The 15,766-nt window shown below is 29.8% G+C and overlaps 1 protein-coding gene across 18 annotated transcripts in view; it reads left to right on the forward strand.

Moving 5' to 3' along the window:
• The window catches only part of LOC148305848 (coiled-coil domain-containing protein AGAP005037), a 252,666-nt gene that overhangs the window by 76,167 nt on the left and 160,733 nt on the right, over positions 1–15,766 (forward strand). For 17 of the 18 annotated variants that reach the window (XM_088266032.1, XM_088266033.1, XM_088266034.1 and 14 more), the window contains exon 3: positions 3,429–3,467. The exons of the other annotated variant lie outside the window; for it this stretch is intronic. In XM_088266032.1, the coding sequence (XP_088122158.1) occupies positions 3,429–3,467 (39 nt within the window). The remainder of the gene's footprint in view (positions 1–3,428; positions 3,468–15,766) is intronic. 18 annotated transcript variants of the gene reach the window in all.

The raw sequence follows: 15,766 nt of genomic DNA on the forward strand, positions 1-15,766 counted from the left end.
TTACTTTGTGTAATACCACTTTTTACACAAAGTAAACAATGGATGGTATAATACCACTTTGTGTAATACCAATTGTAATATTAACATTTTTTGGTATTACACAAAGTGAACAGTGATAAGGAGAGTGTTTTATTACCAAACTACAAAGTTGTTATTAATTTTATTTCTTTATTTGCGTATATTACATTTAATACCAACTATTTTTTACACTTAATTTACATTTGATATATATATTTTCATCTTCTTACAGTAAACAACACATTTATTTTTAAATCCTTTCAGACTGTTTTTATTCTTCATACATTCAGGCATCTCATCATACATTTAGAAACCCTTATACATTACACAATTGTGTGCAAAATTTTGGGACTATGCTTTTTTTTTTTAAGTTTTTTTTTAAGTCTTATTTTATCCTTATTTCTAGTATTACGTTTATGAAAATTTTTGTTTAAAACTATTTTATCCTTATAACGTTATCAATGCTTAATTTACGAAATACATTACAATAAAGTTACAGCTCCATTAATTCTAGTTAATGGGATGTGTCGGTGTACCCGTTAGCCACATTAGTGATTGTAATCTGTGTTAGTTTTGCTCCTGTGTAGTCGCACACGGTACCACCGAATTGAAATCAATAAACTGTACGTATGCCTACTCGTATAGACTACGATATTTACAACATTTTGAGTGTGTCATAATACTTGTTCACAAAATCTGGATTATCTCCACTTGCAGGAGTTATTTTCATATTATTTTTTGACAAGATGAAGAAGAATATGGACGTCTAAGCATTTACGGGGCTGACGAACGTCATAGGCTGGTTTAAGTGATCACTTTACATCTCACCAATAGATGTCTCTAGTGAGGTTCTAGTGATTCAAGAACAAGGTTTCTAAATTGGTTTATATATATATAGAACTTCCAAGAATTTGAGTAGTGTGGTTGTAAATAATGGGTAGAATTGGTGAATGTTACACGTGTGTAAAGTGATAACTTAAACCAGCCTATGACGGTCATCAGCCCCGAAAATGCCCAGACTTCCATATTCTTCTTTATCTTTGATAAGATGTCAATAAATACCACGATATTAGTTCAAAACTAAAATAAACTGACCATATTATATATTGACATCTCAACAAAGATGAAAGAGAATACGAAAGTACGGGCATTTACGGGGCTTACTACCGTCATAGGCTGGTTTAAGTGATCGCTTTACATACGTGTAACATTCACCAATTCTTCACACGATTGACAACAACAATACTCAAATTCTATATACATATATGACTCAATTTCGAAACTTTGTATTTGGATAATAATATGAAAAATAACTCCTATGATTGGAGATAATCCAGATTTGTGAACAAGTATTTGGACACACTCAAGATGTTGTAAAATGAATTTACCCTTAGGTTACCAAAATCCGTTAAATCGGCTTTCGGTACTGTTGCGAGAAATATCAGATTCGTCAGTTTTGTCGTCATGATTTATCAAGTATCAGATATAACAAACTAAATAACCATCACGCCGCTTCCCCGTAAGAATAGGCAGAGAGAATAGCACGCCACACCACTGTCTTTGCAAACTTTCTTCGCCTTTTCCACATTCATATATGTTTTATCTTAATAAATTAAGGTAGCGTAATTTGAAATACAAATGAAAAGTATCCATTTTCCATAGAAATGAAAAGAAATAAAAAAGGAATCCTGAATTAATCGTTTTGTATCACACTAGTGACAGTTTCAGTATCGGCGTAAAATTTTATTTTTGCCATTATTTATTTTCGTAATTGTTTCCGATGTGAATTTCGCATATTTATTTCGTGTTGAACGTTCACCCGAACGACTGAATAAATGATATTTAGTTATTTATTACCCATCCAGGCAATTGCGGTTATGTTGAAAATGTAATATTTCGACAGTATTTTGCTTTTACCAACAAACGGACGAAAAATAGCGCGTGTACCACCGTACATCTGATAGAAGTGAAATTTCTCAAATAATAAAAAAATAAGAGAGAGAGAGAGAGAGATGGAGGGAGAAAGAGCATACCTATGTATATTCAGTAATGTAGCAAAAAAAGTTTGATGGAGATTTTTGGTAGAATTTGCATAGTGACCACATATCGCTCACTCCTTTCAAGAACGTCATAAATCAAAAACCGTCAATTTTCAGTTATGCATGTTTTCGTAATGCCCAGAAAATGTACTATATCCCAGCAAAAGAGGCATATTTTAAACTTAATATTTACCCGCTACAGGGCAGAAAGTGTTGTTTTTCATTTTGAAGAAAAGGTATTGTTCAATTATTTTTTTAAATATGCTAAATATTTTTCAAATGGAGAAAAAACAGTCAGGTTTTACCTAAAAAGATCTGTTGCACAGTAAAAAGTTCAATAAGTGTCTAGATATTTATTTTTAATACATTGTGTTTTATTTTTAAACTTTAAAAACGTTCTCCTGAAAAATCAAGTTTTTTGATTTATGACGTTCTTGAAAGGAGTGAGCGATATGTTTCCACAATAGGATATACGATATGTAATATGAGATCAATAATTGAACGCCTCGTCTATTTGCTATGGCGTATTAGTTTACCGAATGCGGATAAAAAAAGCGAATGACCAAAGGTATCTTATATGTAGGTCTTTCAAAACTAAAGGTGTTATTTGTATTAACAATATATTTGTATATTATTTCAATCCACTCCAACACTAGGTTTGACCCCACTGGGTCATATACAGTATCAATATATCTTATATGTCTAACTTAAGCTAGCCTATGCTTTGTCGTAAGCTCTGTGAATGCCCAGACTTCTGTATTACATACGAAAGTTGAAAACAATTTGAATATCGCTACACATCGTTCCGCTTACCCTTTTCATTATTCTTCCTGGCTCCATCCAAACTTATCGTTTTTGTAGACGGTAGGTACAGCTCTGCTCCTCCTCAGGTTGTAGGTCCTTCTATCATATATAGTCCATGCCTTCGAATAACGTTATCTTTCTGTAGCATCCATGAATGTTTTGTCTTCCTCTAGATGTCTTTCGAGGAAGATCCATGGCAATCGCCTGGTTTACAATATGTTCAAGTTCTCTACGTCATATTTGCCCATGCCATCTCGATTATCTTCCTGGCTGCACATACGGCGTTTGAAAATGATGCGGAATGCATCGAAGCACGTGTCACAATAGATTTTAAGAAATATAGGTATTTACAATGTAAAAATTAAAAATGGATAGATATTACTACAATGTGACTGCCGAATGAATTGAAGATTTTTTTAGAATAGGGTATTTCTACATTCAATTTTGTTATATTTTAACAAAAAAGTTATGGATGAGTAGGTATAATTTATGATTATTTTCTGTGCCTGCGTGAATGCCCTACATTTTCTCAAAATGGCTAATTTTGGCTATTTTTTTCTTTTTCAGAGGAAGATTGGAATCCTGATGGAAAGAATAGAGGGGATGGTAAGTGATTATCATTGATCTCTTTTTCCATTTATCAAAGAGGTATTCCATGATAAAAATGGGTGAAAATTCTATTAAGTTCACCCATTACGATTTTCTTTCAAATACTAATAAATCGCAGTATTGTTCAGAAAGGGGAAAGTAACATTTTTATCGATTTATTGTATGTGTCATGTTTAAAAACATTCTTAAAGAAATTGGCATTGTCATTAAAATCGTATGTGTTTTTGGGGTAAAAATGAATATCTGTATATTTCAATAATAAATATTTCGATCTAAACTAAAAATTCGTCGAATCATAATCGTATGTATTACGTATTTAAATACATGTTTAAAAAACATGTACTTATGATGAAAGGTTTTAAGAAATGTAAATTATTACCGTTTTTTATTAGAACCTCGAACATACGAGTATGTACGATTTTGGTTGGTGTAATTTTTGGTATATAAGTATATTTAAACTTTTAGAGTTATCTCACTTCTGATTTTACAGTATTATTTCATATACTCGTATGTGTAAAGATTAAAAAAAATATATACTTATCCTAAAGTAACTCATAAATTATTAATTTAATTAACTAGTTATTGATGTAGGAATATACAAATCAGGGCATTCACAGGGCTTATGGTATATCATTATTATAAAAGTTGTCATATGTTCCATATTATATCTAACCTATCCTAATTTTGCCTTACTCCTTACGAATCTAATCCTTCGTTTCACGATAAAGATAGTCAATGTTATCACTGGATGTATATATATAACGTGGTAATATTTTTCTTTGTAAATTGGGTGTGAATAATATGTAAAGTGGGTGTATAATAATAAAGTAAACAATGTGTTGCTTTGTAATTAAAGAATATAATTAAAGATTATTCTTAATTTATCTTTATAATATTTTTTTATCTATCTTTCTGATTCTGACAGTTTAGAATATTATATTTTTTCTATCGGATGTCTTTTGTTTTATTCTGTGCGACGCATGCGACATCTGGTGGTAGAACTGTTTTATGTAGGTACTATTTGTAAGTACTTAATAAAATGTATAGGTAGGTACCTAGGTATTTTATTACATATATATTTTTGAATACAAAAAAAAAGAATTTCAAAGCGTCTAATAGATCCATCGGTTACTTTAAGGGATACGATAATAATAATAATCATATTTTTTTATTTATTTAAATTTTACTCTAGTAAATACCAGAAATTCTTAAAATCTATTGTGACACGTGTTTCGGTGGATTCAGCATTATTATCGAAAACACCGAATGTGAAGTCTAAATTTTAGAGTTGTGCCCTCGGGACGTTCTGTATATTTAAACAGTGATCGTATTCTATATTTAACGGATTAATTCTTGTGAATCTTTTATTTTAATGAATGATATGTTTTATCTGATTTTTTTTTGTGAAAAATCACCTTCGGTGCAACAGTTTTTGCAATAATCATATCATTCATATCTTAATTCTTACCACTCTCATGTCGAGTGTCACTCGACAATGATTTTGTTCCACCATCTTCGATATAGTGACTTTTTTTTAAATGTGATAATTTTTACTAAAGTTTTGTAATCACAACATAAAGATATATTCTAGAATCGCTCAAAGATAATAAAGTACGAGTACTTATAGTCGAGAGATGGAGTAAGTATCAGGCCGCGCCTCACTGCAGGCCAAATATTGATTTTACATCAGGCGACAGGGCCCCTAATCGCATCATTTCGTATTGCGCTACCACAATTTTGTTCATTTAGTTTTACGAATAAACTAATATGGAAAACAAATAAATATGCTAACCAATATTTACAACATTTTGAGTGTCCAAATACTTACTATCGCAAGTAGTAAGTAATATTATCACTAGTATCACAAATCTGGATTATCTCCAATTATTTTGGCAACAATGATTTTGTAACTGAAATTTTGATGACTGATTTGGACTTAGTTAATCTTTCTTATTTAGTCTTTATGGTGACAAGCTTGTATCACGTCAAATTTTGATGTAAGTCATATTATTGTTTGCATGGAACCCATACCTTAAAAAATATAATAGTGTTTGGTATCTAGACATGTTTTTGTCTAAGGGATTTAAAAAGTTTTAATAATTATGGAGTAAAAGTGGAAATATACCAAATTAGTAATATTGAAAACGATTATATTATATGTTTACAAATATTTTTACACAAATAATAGGATAAACTCAAGTCAACATCAGAAGTAAAAATGCTTAATAATTTTTTTTTCCTTTATATTGATCTTCGTAAGTTTCTCTTTGCAGGAACCAACTGTAATCGGCCATAATACTAGCATTCCATTCCCTTTGGAAACTTAAAAATATATTGAAATCCAGGGCCATTATTGTCTAATTCTTTCACGATATTGTTTATTAGACCAAACATTATGTGTAGTAGTGGTAAGAAAATTTTTTCTTGGTAAACGAGTGGATTTTACAATATTCTCTTTCCCAGGCGTAAATTCTATCCTCTGTGGCCATTCCTTCCTTTTATAATGCTCATGTGTTGCTTTGCTATCTCCCATAAACATAAAAACAGCAATACTTAGAAATCCTAATTGCAATAATGCGATAACCTTCAAGTCGCCACCAATATTCCATCGAAAATGATTGTAGTTTATTAAATTTATCAAAAGAGACATTATCAGGTTTTAGGTTTCTTTCATATTTATAGCATGAGCTATTGGGATGGTTTTTTATTACCATTATGAAGAAACACTGCTTTTAAGCTAATTTTAGATGAACCTATGAGCGCCTATCACTTTAATTGTGAAGAATTTTTCTTGGTCACAAATATGGTAGTAAAAATATGCAGTTATTATTATTTCTCTGTTAGTCAAATAAATATGTTCCATATACATATTTAAAAAAAAGTAAACTGCAGTCTTGCAAAATCTAGAACTACTCTGACATTATACCGAATTTACATACTATTTTAATGGTTTTGAGTGCACTTTTCCTCTAAAACTGATAACTAGCGACGTGGCATCTGTCAATTGAAAGTTGTGTAACCAATATTACCGTGTTTCCAATGCAAAAATATGTTGCAAACACGAGTAAACTAATTTATAAAAAATTGCGTAACTGTCGCAATGAAAGAACACATTTATTTTAAAATATTATAATATCCATAACTAAAAAATCAATTTGATGCATTTTTTTGCTTTCGATTTTGAATTCAGCTTTGCAAAGGGTATAAAGATCAGGTATTTCATGCTAGTTACAAAATAAAAGTCGTAAATTGTTGCCCAGTGTTATAGGAATTATTTAATTATTATTTTTTGACATCTCAACACAGATGAAGAAGTATATTATTATTTCATCTCAACATAGATGTCTCTAGTGTAATTCTAGTGATTTAAGCACTATATTTCGAATTTGAACAATATGTATAGAATTTCCAAGAATTTGAGTAGAGTGGTTGTCAATCATTGGTAGAATCGGTGAATGTTACACGTGTGTAAAGTGATCAATTTAACCAGCCTGTGACGGTCGTAAGCCCCGTAAATGCCTAGACTTCCATATTCTTCTTTATCTATGTTGAGATATCAAAAAATAACCAATATTTAATTTTTGAAATTAATATTATTTGTTTAGAAATTTAACAGAACATTTACATTAATAAATTTACAATTATGAGTAACTTAAAAACTGGTAATTGTACCATTCCAATTACAAAATTTCACAAATGTTAAAAGAGTTAAAAGTAAAAAGCAAGAAAAAAATATAGTCAAAGTAAAAAAGAGCATAAAATATTGTTTCATTTTATATAAAGCTTAAAATTTTACTTTAAGTATGCTTAAGTAAAGCCTTTTACTTAAGCCTAGATTTAAAAGAAAATGAAAACGAAAATTAATATTCACTTAATGCTATTTAGTTATGTTTAAGTAATTCATTTAAAATATTGTTCTAAAAAGAAAAACAGAACTAAATTGATTCAAACTTTCGGTCGTACAAAAAACACGTTTCATACAAATTTAGCGCCATTAATTTCGAGAACATTTTCTCCTCCGCTAATTGGCTATGACTTACATTTCTACCCGTACAAGGCTGTCTCATAATGTCTACCCCAAGGTCAGTCAGGTTAATAACATCCCTGGGGTTTACTTACACCATATGTAACCTGCTTACCTCCCCACATAAGCCTTTTACTTTATGTAATACACGTATTACGTTTGTTTAAGCAGGCGGACTATCCCATAAAATAATGAACTAATCTTTGAATAAAATAGGTACACATACTTAAGGAAGATGTCAAAAAACATGTTTGTTTTGCACATTTCAATTTTGAACATAAATAACTTCATGATTACATGTTTTTTTGTTTTTTAAAAATTAAGTTGACATTTCCATTTGACTCTGTTACAATTACTGTACAATATATTGAAAAAAATCTAAAACCAGTTTAGATTAAATATGGGTGATTGAGCTACGATCCGGGAAAGATTTAAAAGTGCAAAATATATACGAGTAATATACATATAAAAAGAAAATATCAAAATTGCCCTTTATACAAATTTGAAACCATTCTGCAGGTTCTTTCCTATAGAACATTCGGGATAAGCCTTCTTAAGCATTCTATGTGCAGAGCAGCAGATTTCTTTTAGTGAAAAGCAAAAAGCAAAATTTCCCGTGAATGCTCTTTTTTGGGCCGAAATATGAAATTTTCAAGTCCATGAAAAAGATACTTCTTGAAGCTGCAAACGAACGACTTATCGTGCGTTTGGCAGCTGATATACAAGAGCATTAAGCAATACGTTGTCAACTTCAAGTACGTACACGTATATAAAAGCTCGTGTCATCTTATGTCGAACGGCGGTTTCATTTGCATACACCATATACCTAATATTTTCAAGTGAAGTACTAGCATTTAAAATATCATAATTATACGAAACACATTTTCATATTATTAGTTGGCATTGCACATATAGACGCCCATAACTGTGATAATTTTAATAATAACCATAATAATAAAAATAAATACGATAAAAATATAATTATTCTTATAATTTTTACTGGAATATTTTAAAACTGTTAGAATTTTAACTTGGTTTACCATAAGAAGAAAGTGACAACAAGTAAAATTAAAAGGCAATAATCTTATTCTTAATTTATAAAATATAAATTTTATGATTATTTTATACACATTTTATTAAAAATATGTGTATTATATTATAAAATATAAATTTTATGATTATTTTATACACATTTTATTTAAAATATGTGTATTATAGGTTTTAAACACTTGTATTAAACGTGCCAAACATTGATAACCGGTACACATAGCTTTATGGTAAAATAAATGCACATACTTATATCTATTTTTTATAAGGTTTAAGTGATCACCTACGCGTGTAAAGTGATCACTTAAACCAGCCTATGACGGTCGTCAGCCCCGTTAATGATCAGACTTGCATATTCTTCTTCCTCTTTGATGAGATATCAAAAGATATTTTGAAAAATAACTCATATATTATTAATTGACATCTCATCAAAGATGATGAAGAATATGGAAGTCTGGACATTTACGGGGCTGACGACCGTCATAGGCTGGTTTAAGTGACTTCCTAATTCTTCTTCCTCTTTGATGAGATGTCAAAAAATAATATGAAAAATAAGTCTTATAATTGGAGATATTCCAGATTTGTAAACAATATATTTGGACACACTCAAATGTCGCACATATATCTACATATGTAAACAGAAGGTTGTGATGCCTCTTAAAGGTTAAATTTTGTTTTAATTTTTGATGAATAATTAAGAGATTCTTTTAAAAATATACTTATCTGTGAATAAATAATATTTATTACGTGCATTGAAAAAAATTATTTTTGTCGTTTTTACTGTTGAAGCGAGTGTTGCCATCTAGCGGCCACACGGGAAACTAAATTGTTCACTAACGCAATCGAATATTCATTTAACTACAGTACAATGCGATAGATGTCGCGCGCGTCGCGTATTTCTGAATTTCATATACTTTTATTTTGCTTTGTGTATAAAAACAAAAAAAAATATTTCAGCTAATGCTAGGCAATATTTTACTTTTGATATTTATAAAATTCGATTTTTTTCCCCAACAAAGTTAGTTACTTATTTTTTTCGCTAGATGGCAGAAAATACATTCTTTTCCCCCCAACAAACGCATACGTATTTCATATAATATGACGTTCACAAACACATTTTAAAAACTTATTTTTTCGCTAGATGTCTGAAGATTCTGGAACATAACATCTGAAAACATACTGGAAATATAATTGATTAAATATTTTCAAAACGTCATTAATTTTGTTCGTAATCAGTACTTATATGTTCTTCACTTTATGAAGTGTATAACGTTTATCTGTAGTTTTCATTTATGCCCAATAATTCATACATTCAAACCCTTATACGCACCCCAATGGTGCATAGGGCACTGCATTATATAAACACAGTGTTATCTTGATCGTTAACACACGAAGGAAAGGTGATCAGCCCTCCGCTTCAGGTACCAGTCCAGGGTAATATCGAATAAATATTAGAGTGAAAAAATCACGTATATTTATTTGACCCCTCTAGGAACGAACCCGGGACCTCCAGAACGGTAGCCAAGCGTGCTGACCATTACACTACGGAGGCGGACAAAAATAATGCTCAATAATAGAAAATGAAAACCTTTTTTTCACGTAAAACTTCATTATTTAAATGGGTTTATAATTAATAGTATATTTTATTTCATTGAAATACTAATGTTCTTACATTGCTATGCCCGGATATTTTCTAATGTTTTTCTATTTCTATTTTTTTTTTTCAATTTGCAATTTTGCAGAATTGCCTATGTATTTTTGCATGAAATTATTTGGAGGTAAATTCTTGAAGTAGATAGTAAATTCTTGTAGAAGAAAATCCCGTTTCGATAATTCTATTAATGCAAACGTCAAGCCTTAGATTTACCATACATTGTAAACATTATAAATTCAATTAGTATTATGTAGGTATTCATTATACGAATTTATATCTTTACATTGATACATCAATTATCGTGGGTGCTTTGCCATTTATTGTTTGAAAAACCAAGTTATGATGTTAAGTTTTGTCTTTCTAATGAAAAGTCCGTACAAAAAAATATGCTGGTCCGCAAGCACTGTATTCTACTGCATCTAGTTAAATATAATTATAATTATATTTAAAAACGCTATGAAGCGTATTTTGTGTAATTGATAAATTTCAAGCAACATGAAATTTCTGTGCCAATCTAGGAACATTTCATTCTTGAAACCTGATGTATGTAAAACTAAAATTAAATATTTGCTTTATTGAATTCAAGAATTTTCTACAAAAAAAGTCTAAATACTTATATATATTTTTTCGTTTGAAGTGCATATTAAGTATTAATTCTTATTTTTAATGACTATTTATAGTTAAAACAAAATGATACACCTCCCCCCCTATTCAATATTATCAGATTTTATTCTAAATTCTCGGCGTTCGAGACAAATTTTCTTCGATTATTATACCCCAAGGCACAGTACTAGGCCCATTGTTGTTTATTATATATGTCAATGAAATTTTTAAATTAAAATTAAACGGTAAAATAATATCTTACGCTGACGACACTGTCCTAATTATAAATGAACTTACTTGGGAAGATGTAAAGAACAATGCTAACGAGGACATCAATTTATTAAAAAAATGGTTCCATAGTAATTTATTAACACTAAACAGTGAAAAAACTTTTTTTCTACCTTTTTCCATTAACCAATTTGACCTCCCAGTAAATTTCAATATCACAATCCATAATCAAAATGACAATATTAATCATTCTTGCCCCCAATTATGCTCGACAATTAAAAAAGCGAATAATATTAAGTACCTAGGCATTATAATTGATAGTAATTTGAAGTGGAAAGTACAAATAGCCACTATGGTCAAAAGAATTAGGAAACTTATTTATGTATTCATTAGACTAAGAAATATTTTATCTCTAAAATTTATAAAAACAGTCTATTATGCTTTAATACAATCAATTCTGCAGTATGGAATTATAGGAGCTTATAAGACAAACTTAAAATCACTCTCTATTATTCAAAAAAAGATTGCAAAAATAATTCTTAAAAAGCCCAGAACTTACCCATCAAAACTAGTATTCGAAGAACTTAATATACCAACTATTGAAGAAATTTTTAATAAAGCCGCTATCTTACAAACTTTTAAAGAAAAAACAATTGAAGTGCAAAATTCAAGTAACTCTAGATATTCTAATAATTTAATTTTGCACAGATGTAAAACAACAGCAGCGTTAAACCATTATACGTACATAGGTAAAAAAAACTTTAATAAACTTCCGGAAAACTTAAAATCTATAAAAAATTATCAAACTTTTAAAACTAAAATTAAAAAATATTTAAGACTCACCCCTTCCTAGACTCCATACCAAAGAATGTTTATTTTTAATTTTTAATTTACCTTGTTAATTTTTTATTTTTAATTTTAATTTACTTTGTTTTAATTTACTTAGTTTATAAAAAAAAATTAAAATAAATGTGAAACGAACTCCCTCTCTAAACACAAGTATCTACTTTATTAGAGAGGTAGAAACGTTATATATAAGATGTTCTGTATATTTACCTATTTTGTATTTCAAAAATGTATTTTTGAAAAAAAAAAAAAAAAAAAAACGTATTTTTAAATTACCTATCGTCCAAGTGACTCTAAAATCTAGTTACGGCTTATTCACCACCGCTTATCATGACCCTACTCAGGCTTCATTTTTTAAAGATTTATACCCTATGCCTACTCGTGAGTGGATTTACTCATGTTTAAAGTTAGTATAGTTTCATGTAATACATGAGTGAAAATTCTAGGCAAAAACATATTTTATTTACCACTCTCCTTATCATTCATCGTTCACTCTGTGTAATACCACTTAAATAAAATATAATTCGTGACTACCTAAACTTCTTTATTAAGACTGATAAATCAGTCTTAATAAAGTAGCGGTTGGTAAGCTTCGAAATCGGTAGACATTATAATTAAGTTATAATAAAATATTTATAGTGATTTTAAAGCAAAATTACATTTTAATTATTAATTGACTTATGGCTATGACATCTCGTGGATGTCCTTCATCATTTCCTTGTATCAAAAATAAGTGTGCGCGTTACATAATGTAATTAGAATGAAGTACATAGCTGTAAGCAAATGTTTTCCTTGGGTTGGTGTTTCCAATCATAAAATAAATTTGATTTTTAATAACATTCTTAATAAGGATGCCTTAGGCTAGACATGTCTGTTAAAATAGTGATTTGTTATTATTATTTTGGTGTAAAATCGCTTGGCCATCACATTATTGATTTAAATGTAAATTAAACAAACCTCCCCTCGAGATTGAATACTGTGCGGGATTACAGTCCCCATATTCGGCGCATCAAAGCCTTTATTGCTTCATGCTTCATTTATATCATTCATCTCATTCTTTTAACGGTCGAGATTAGGAATGGGGACTTATGTATACTATGGTACAGTGTTGCGGAAACCTTTTCTGTTCAAGGTTCACCTGCCAAATCAAGAAAATTTAAAGGTATACCAATGAAAAAAACTAATGTTTTGAATATTGAAAGCATTAACTTTGTGGATCATATTGATATATTATTATGAGAAATAAAAATACTTTGTGTTCTGATCCAACTTCATTTTTTTTACAGCTGGAAACCACAGGTCTTATGGGATTTCCTACTTTATGTATCTTTAATAATCCATATAATTTAGGGCACTCAGGGTTCATTAGCACCAATGGATTTTTAACACAATCCCATAAATCACTTGTACTATATTTTAATAATTGTTTTACATTTTCTTGAAATTTGTTCGTCGGGTCCTTAGTTAAAACTTCGAAATTATCGTCTTGAAGAAGTGTGAGTGGATCAAAACACAAAGTATTTTTATTTCTCGAAATAATAAAAAAAACTAATGTTTATTGAATATTAATTTATTATAAAAAAAATATATTATGCGAAAACATATATCGCTCACTCCTTTCAAGAACGTCATAAATCAAAAGTCGTCAATTTTGAGTTGTGCATGTTTTCTGAATGTCCAGAATACTATATCCCAGAAAAAGAGGCATATTTTTAACTTAATATTTAACAGGGCAGAAAAGTTGTTTTTGCATTTTGAAGAAAACATATTGTTTAATTATTTTTTATAAATACTAAATATTTTTCAAATGGAGAAAAAACATCCAGGTTTTACCTAAAAAGATCTGTTGTACAGTAAAAAGTTCAATAAGTGGCTTGATATTTATTTTTAAAACATTGTGTTATATTTTTAAACTTTAAAAACGTTCTCCTGAAAAATCATGTTTTTTTATTTATTACGTTCTTGAACGGAGTGAGCGATATGTATAACGTATTATGTTTAATGCGAAATGTGATTCTGCTTAACTGAGCACAGGCGATCAAAATTTGTAGCAATTATTGATAAAGCTGTGATAAAGCTAGCACAAAACTAGTTTTTTTTCCCGCGGCACACTAGCTAATCTCCTCGGTACACCAGTGTAACACTTTTTTTAATTTCAAATAACCATATTCTTAATTTCAAATTCCATCGTATTAAGAGAAATGAAATATTATGATTCACGTTTTATAACTTATGTACCTCAGAAGACATCGTAGAAACTTATTTTGAATATAGCTCCTATTATTTTTAATAAGCACAAATATGCACATACATAATTCATATGATCGATGATACAAAAAGCATCTTCAATCGATATCCTGTGTGAAAAATTTACATTCTGATGTGTTCTCATACGTGTGTACCGAGTATTCACTAAAAAATTCAATTTGATTTTATTCCATGATACGTATTATGATACGTGTCGCCTACTTTCAAAATCCGCCAGATCCAATTTTATAAGATTTTAAAATAAATACTACATGAAACTTGCCTTCTGACCCATATCAGTCAATCAGAAAGCGGGGATAGGTCAAAAATTAAGATGACGTCATTATCGGTTTGTGTCTCGTGTTTTTTTTTAAATGCTGAAAAATTTTCTAAAAAAATGGGAAAATTCTCTTTCATAATATTTTATCTAAAGATAGACCTAAACATAAAGATAAACATAAACATAGACATAACCTTTTAAACATAAATGTTGCTCGGAGAATTTTGCATTTTTGTAAAATCGACTTACTTGGATCTGGCGGATTTTGAAATCAGGCGACACATACAAGCTTTGTATATTACGGTGACAAATTCGAACATGAAAGTCTTTTGGCACAAAAGACCTATCTTCAACTGGCTTAAGTGATCAGTTTACTTTGGTTCTTTTGTAGCGTTCACATTCTGCCATTTGATTTTGAAACGCGTACAACCTTGTATATACAATATTTTGGAGCACCCTTGAGGTAGTATATTGCGAAATTGTCGCTATACAAATTATCTAAAATTGTTATTTCTTGATTTCTCTTTTACGTTCGAGTTCTATGCGGTATCTATAAAAGTAATCAGTAAAAAAAACTTTTTTATTTACAAAATTTTAGGTAAGTATACCCAAATCCTTTTTCAAAAATGGGGTTTCACGACATGAATATTTCAACATAGATGAAGAAAAACCATATTCTTCTTCGTCCTTCATATTTGTATGCGATATATTTTTCTAAATTATTGAATAAACCTGAATTACGTATTTACATTTTTGTTCTATTTTTGTTTTATAGTAACCCTTTCCGGTCCCCCAAAATTTAAAAAAAAAATCTAGGTAGACAGTTACATTCCAATTAGATAAAAATCTTTTGTCCTCTGCTCCACATACTATTGTTATAGATACAAGTGACAAAAATGTAAGCTTGGAGTTTAAATAAATAATACTAATGATGAAAATAATATCGAATAACATCTGACATGGGACCTAAGAGCAAAAAATCGATGTCGAATGAGATTCGACATTGGACCAGTGAGGGTTAACGAAACCCGGGAAATTGTTATGAAGATAAACTAAAGAAGTCTTATAAAGACAAACTGAATATACTTATCATTATTAGAAATAGGTATCAAAGTGTGGTAGAGTGGGTTCGAACCAAGGAACTTTGACTTAAGAGTCCGCGACACTAACCACGAGGCCACAACCTGACACATTATATGAAAGAGAGTTATACATTATACGTGAATATATATGAAAACAAAGAAAAGAGCGTGCAATAATACGCAGGTATTCGAATGCAATGTTGCATTAAAAATTCAAAGCAATCGGTGAAATACTGTCTCGGGTTGTGGTCCCGTGGTTAGTGTCGCGGACTCATGAGTCAGAGT

The sequence above is a fragment of the Brachycentrus maculatus genome, unplaced genomic scaffold (genome assembly GCF_059751285.1).
Source record: "Brachycentrus maculatus isolate JH-2025_06_01 unplaced genomic scaffold, ASM5975128v1 h1tg000261l, whole genome shotgun sequence".
NCBI lineage: Eukaryota > Metazoa > Arthropoda > Insecta > Trichoptera > Brachycentridae > Brachycentrus > Brachycentrus maculatus.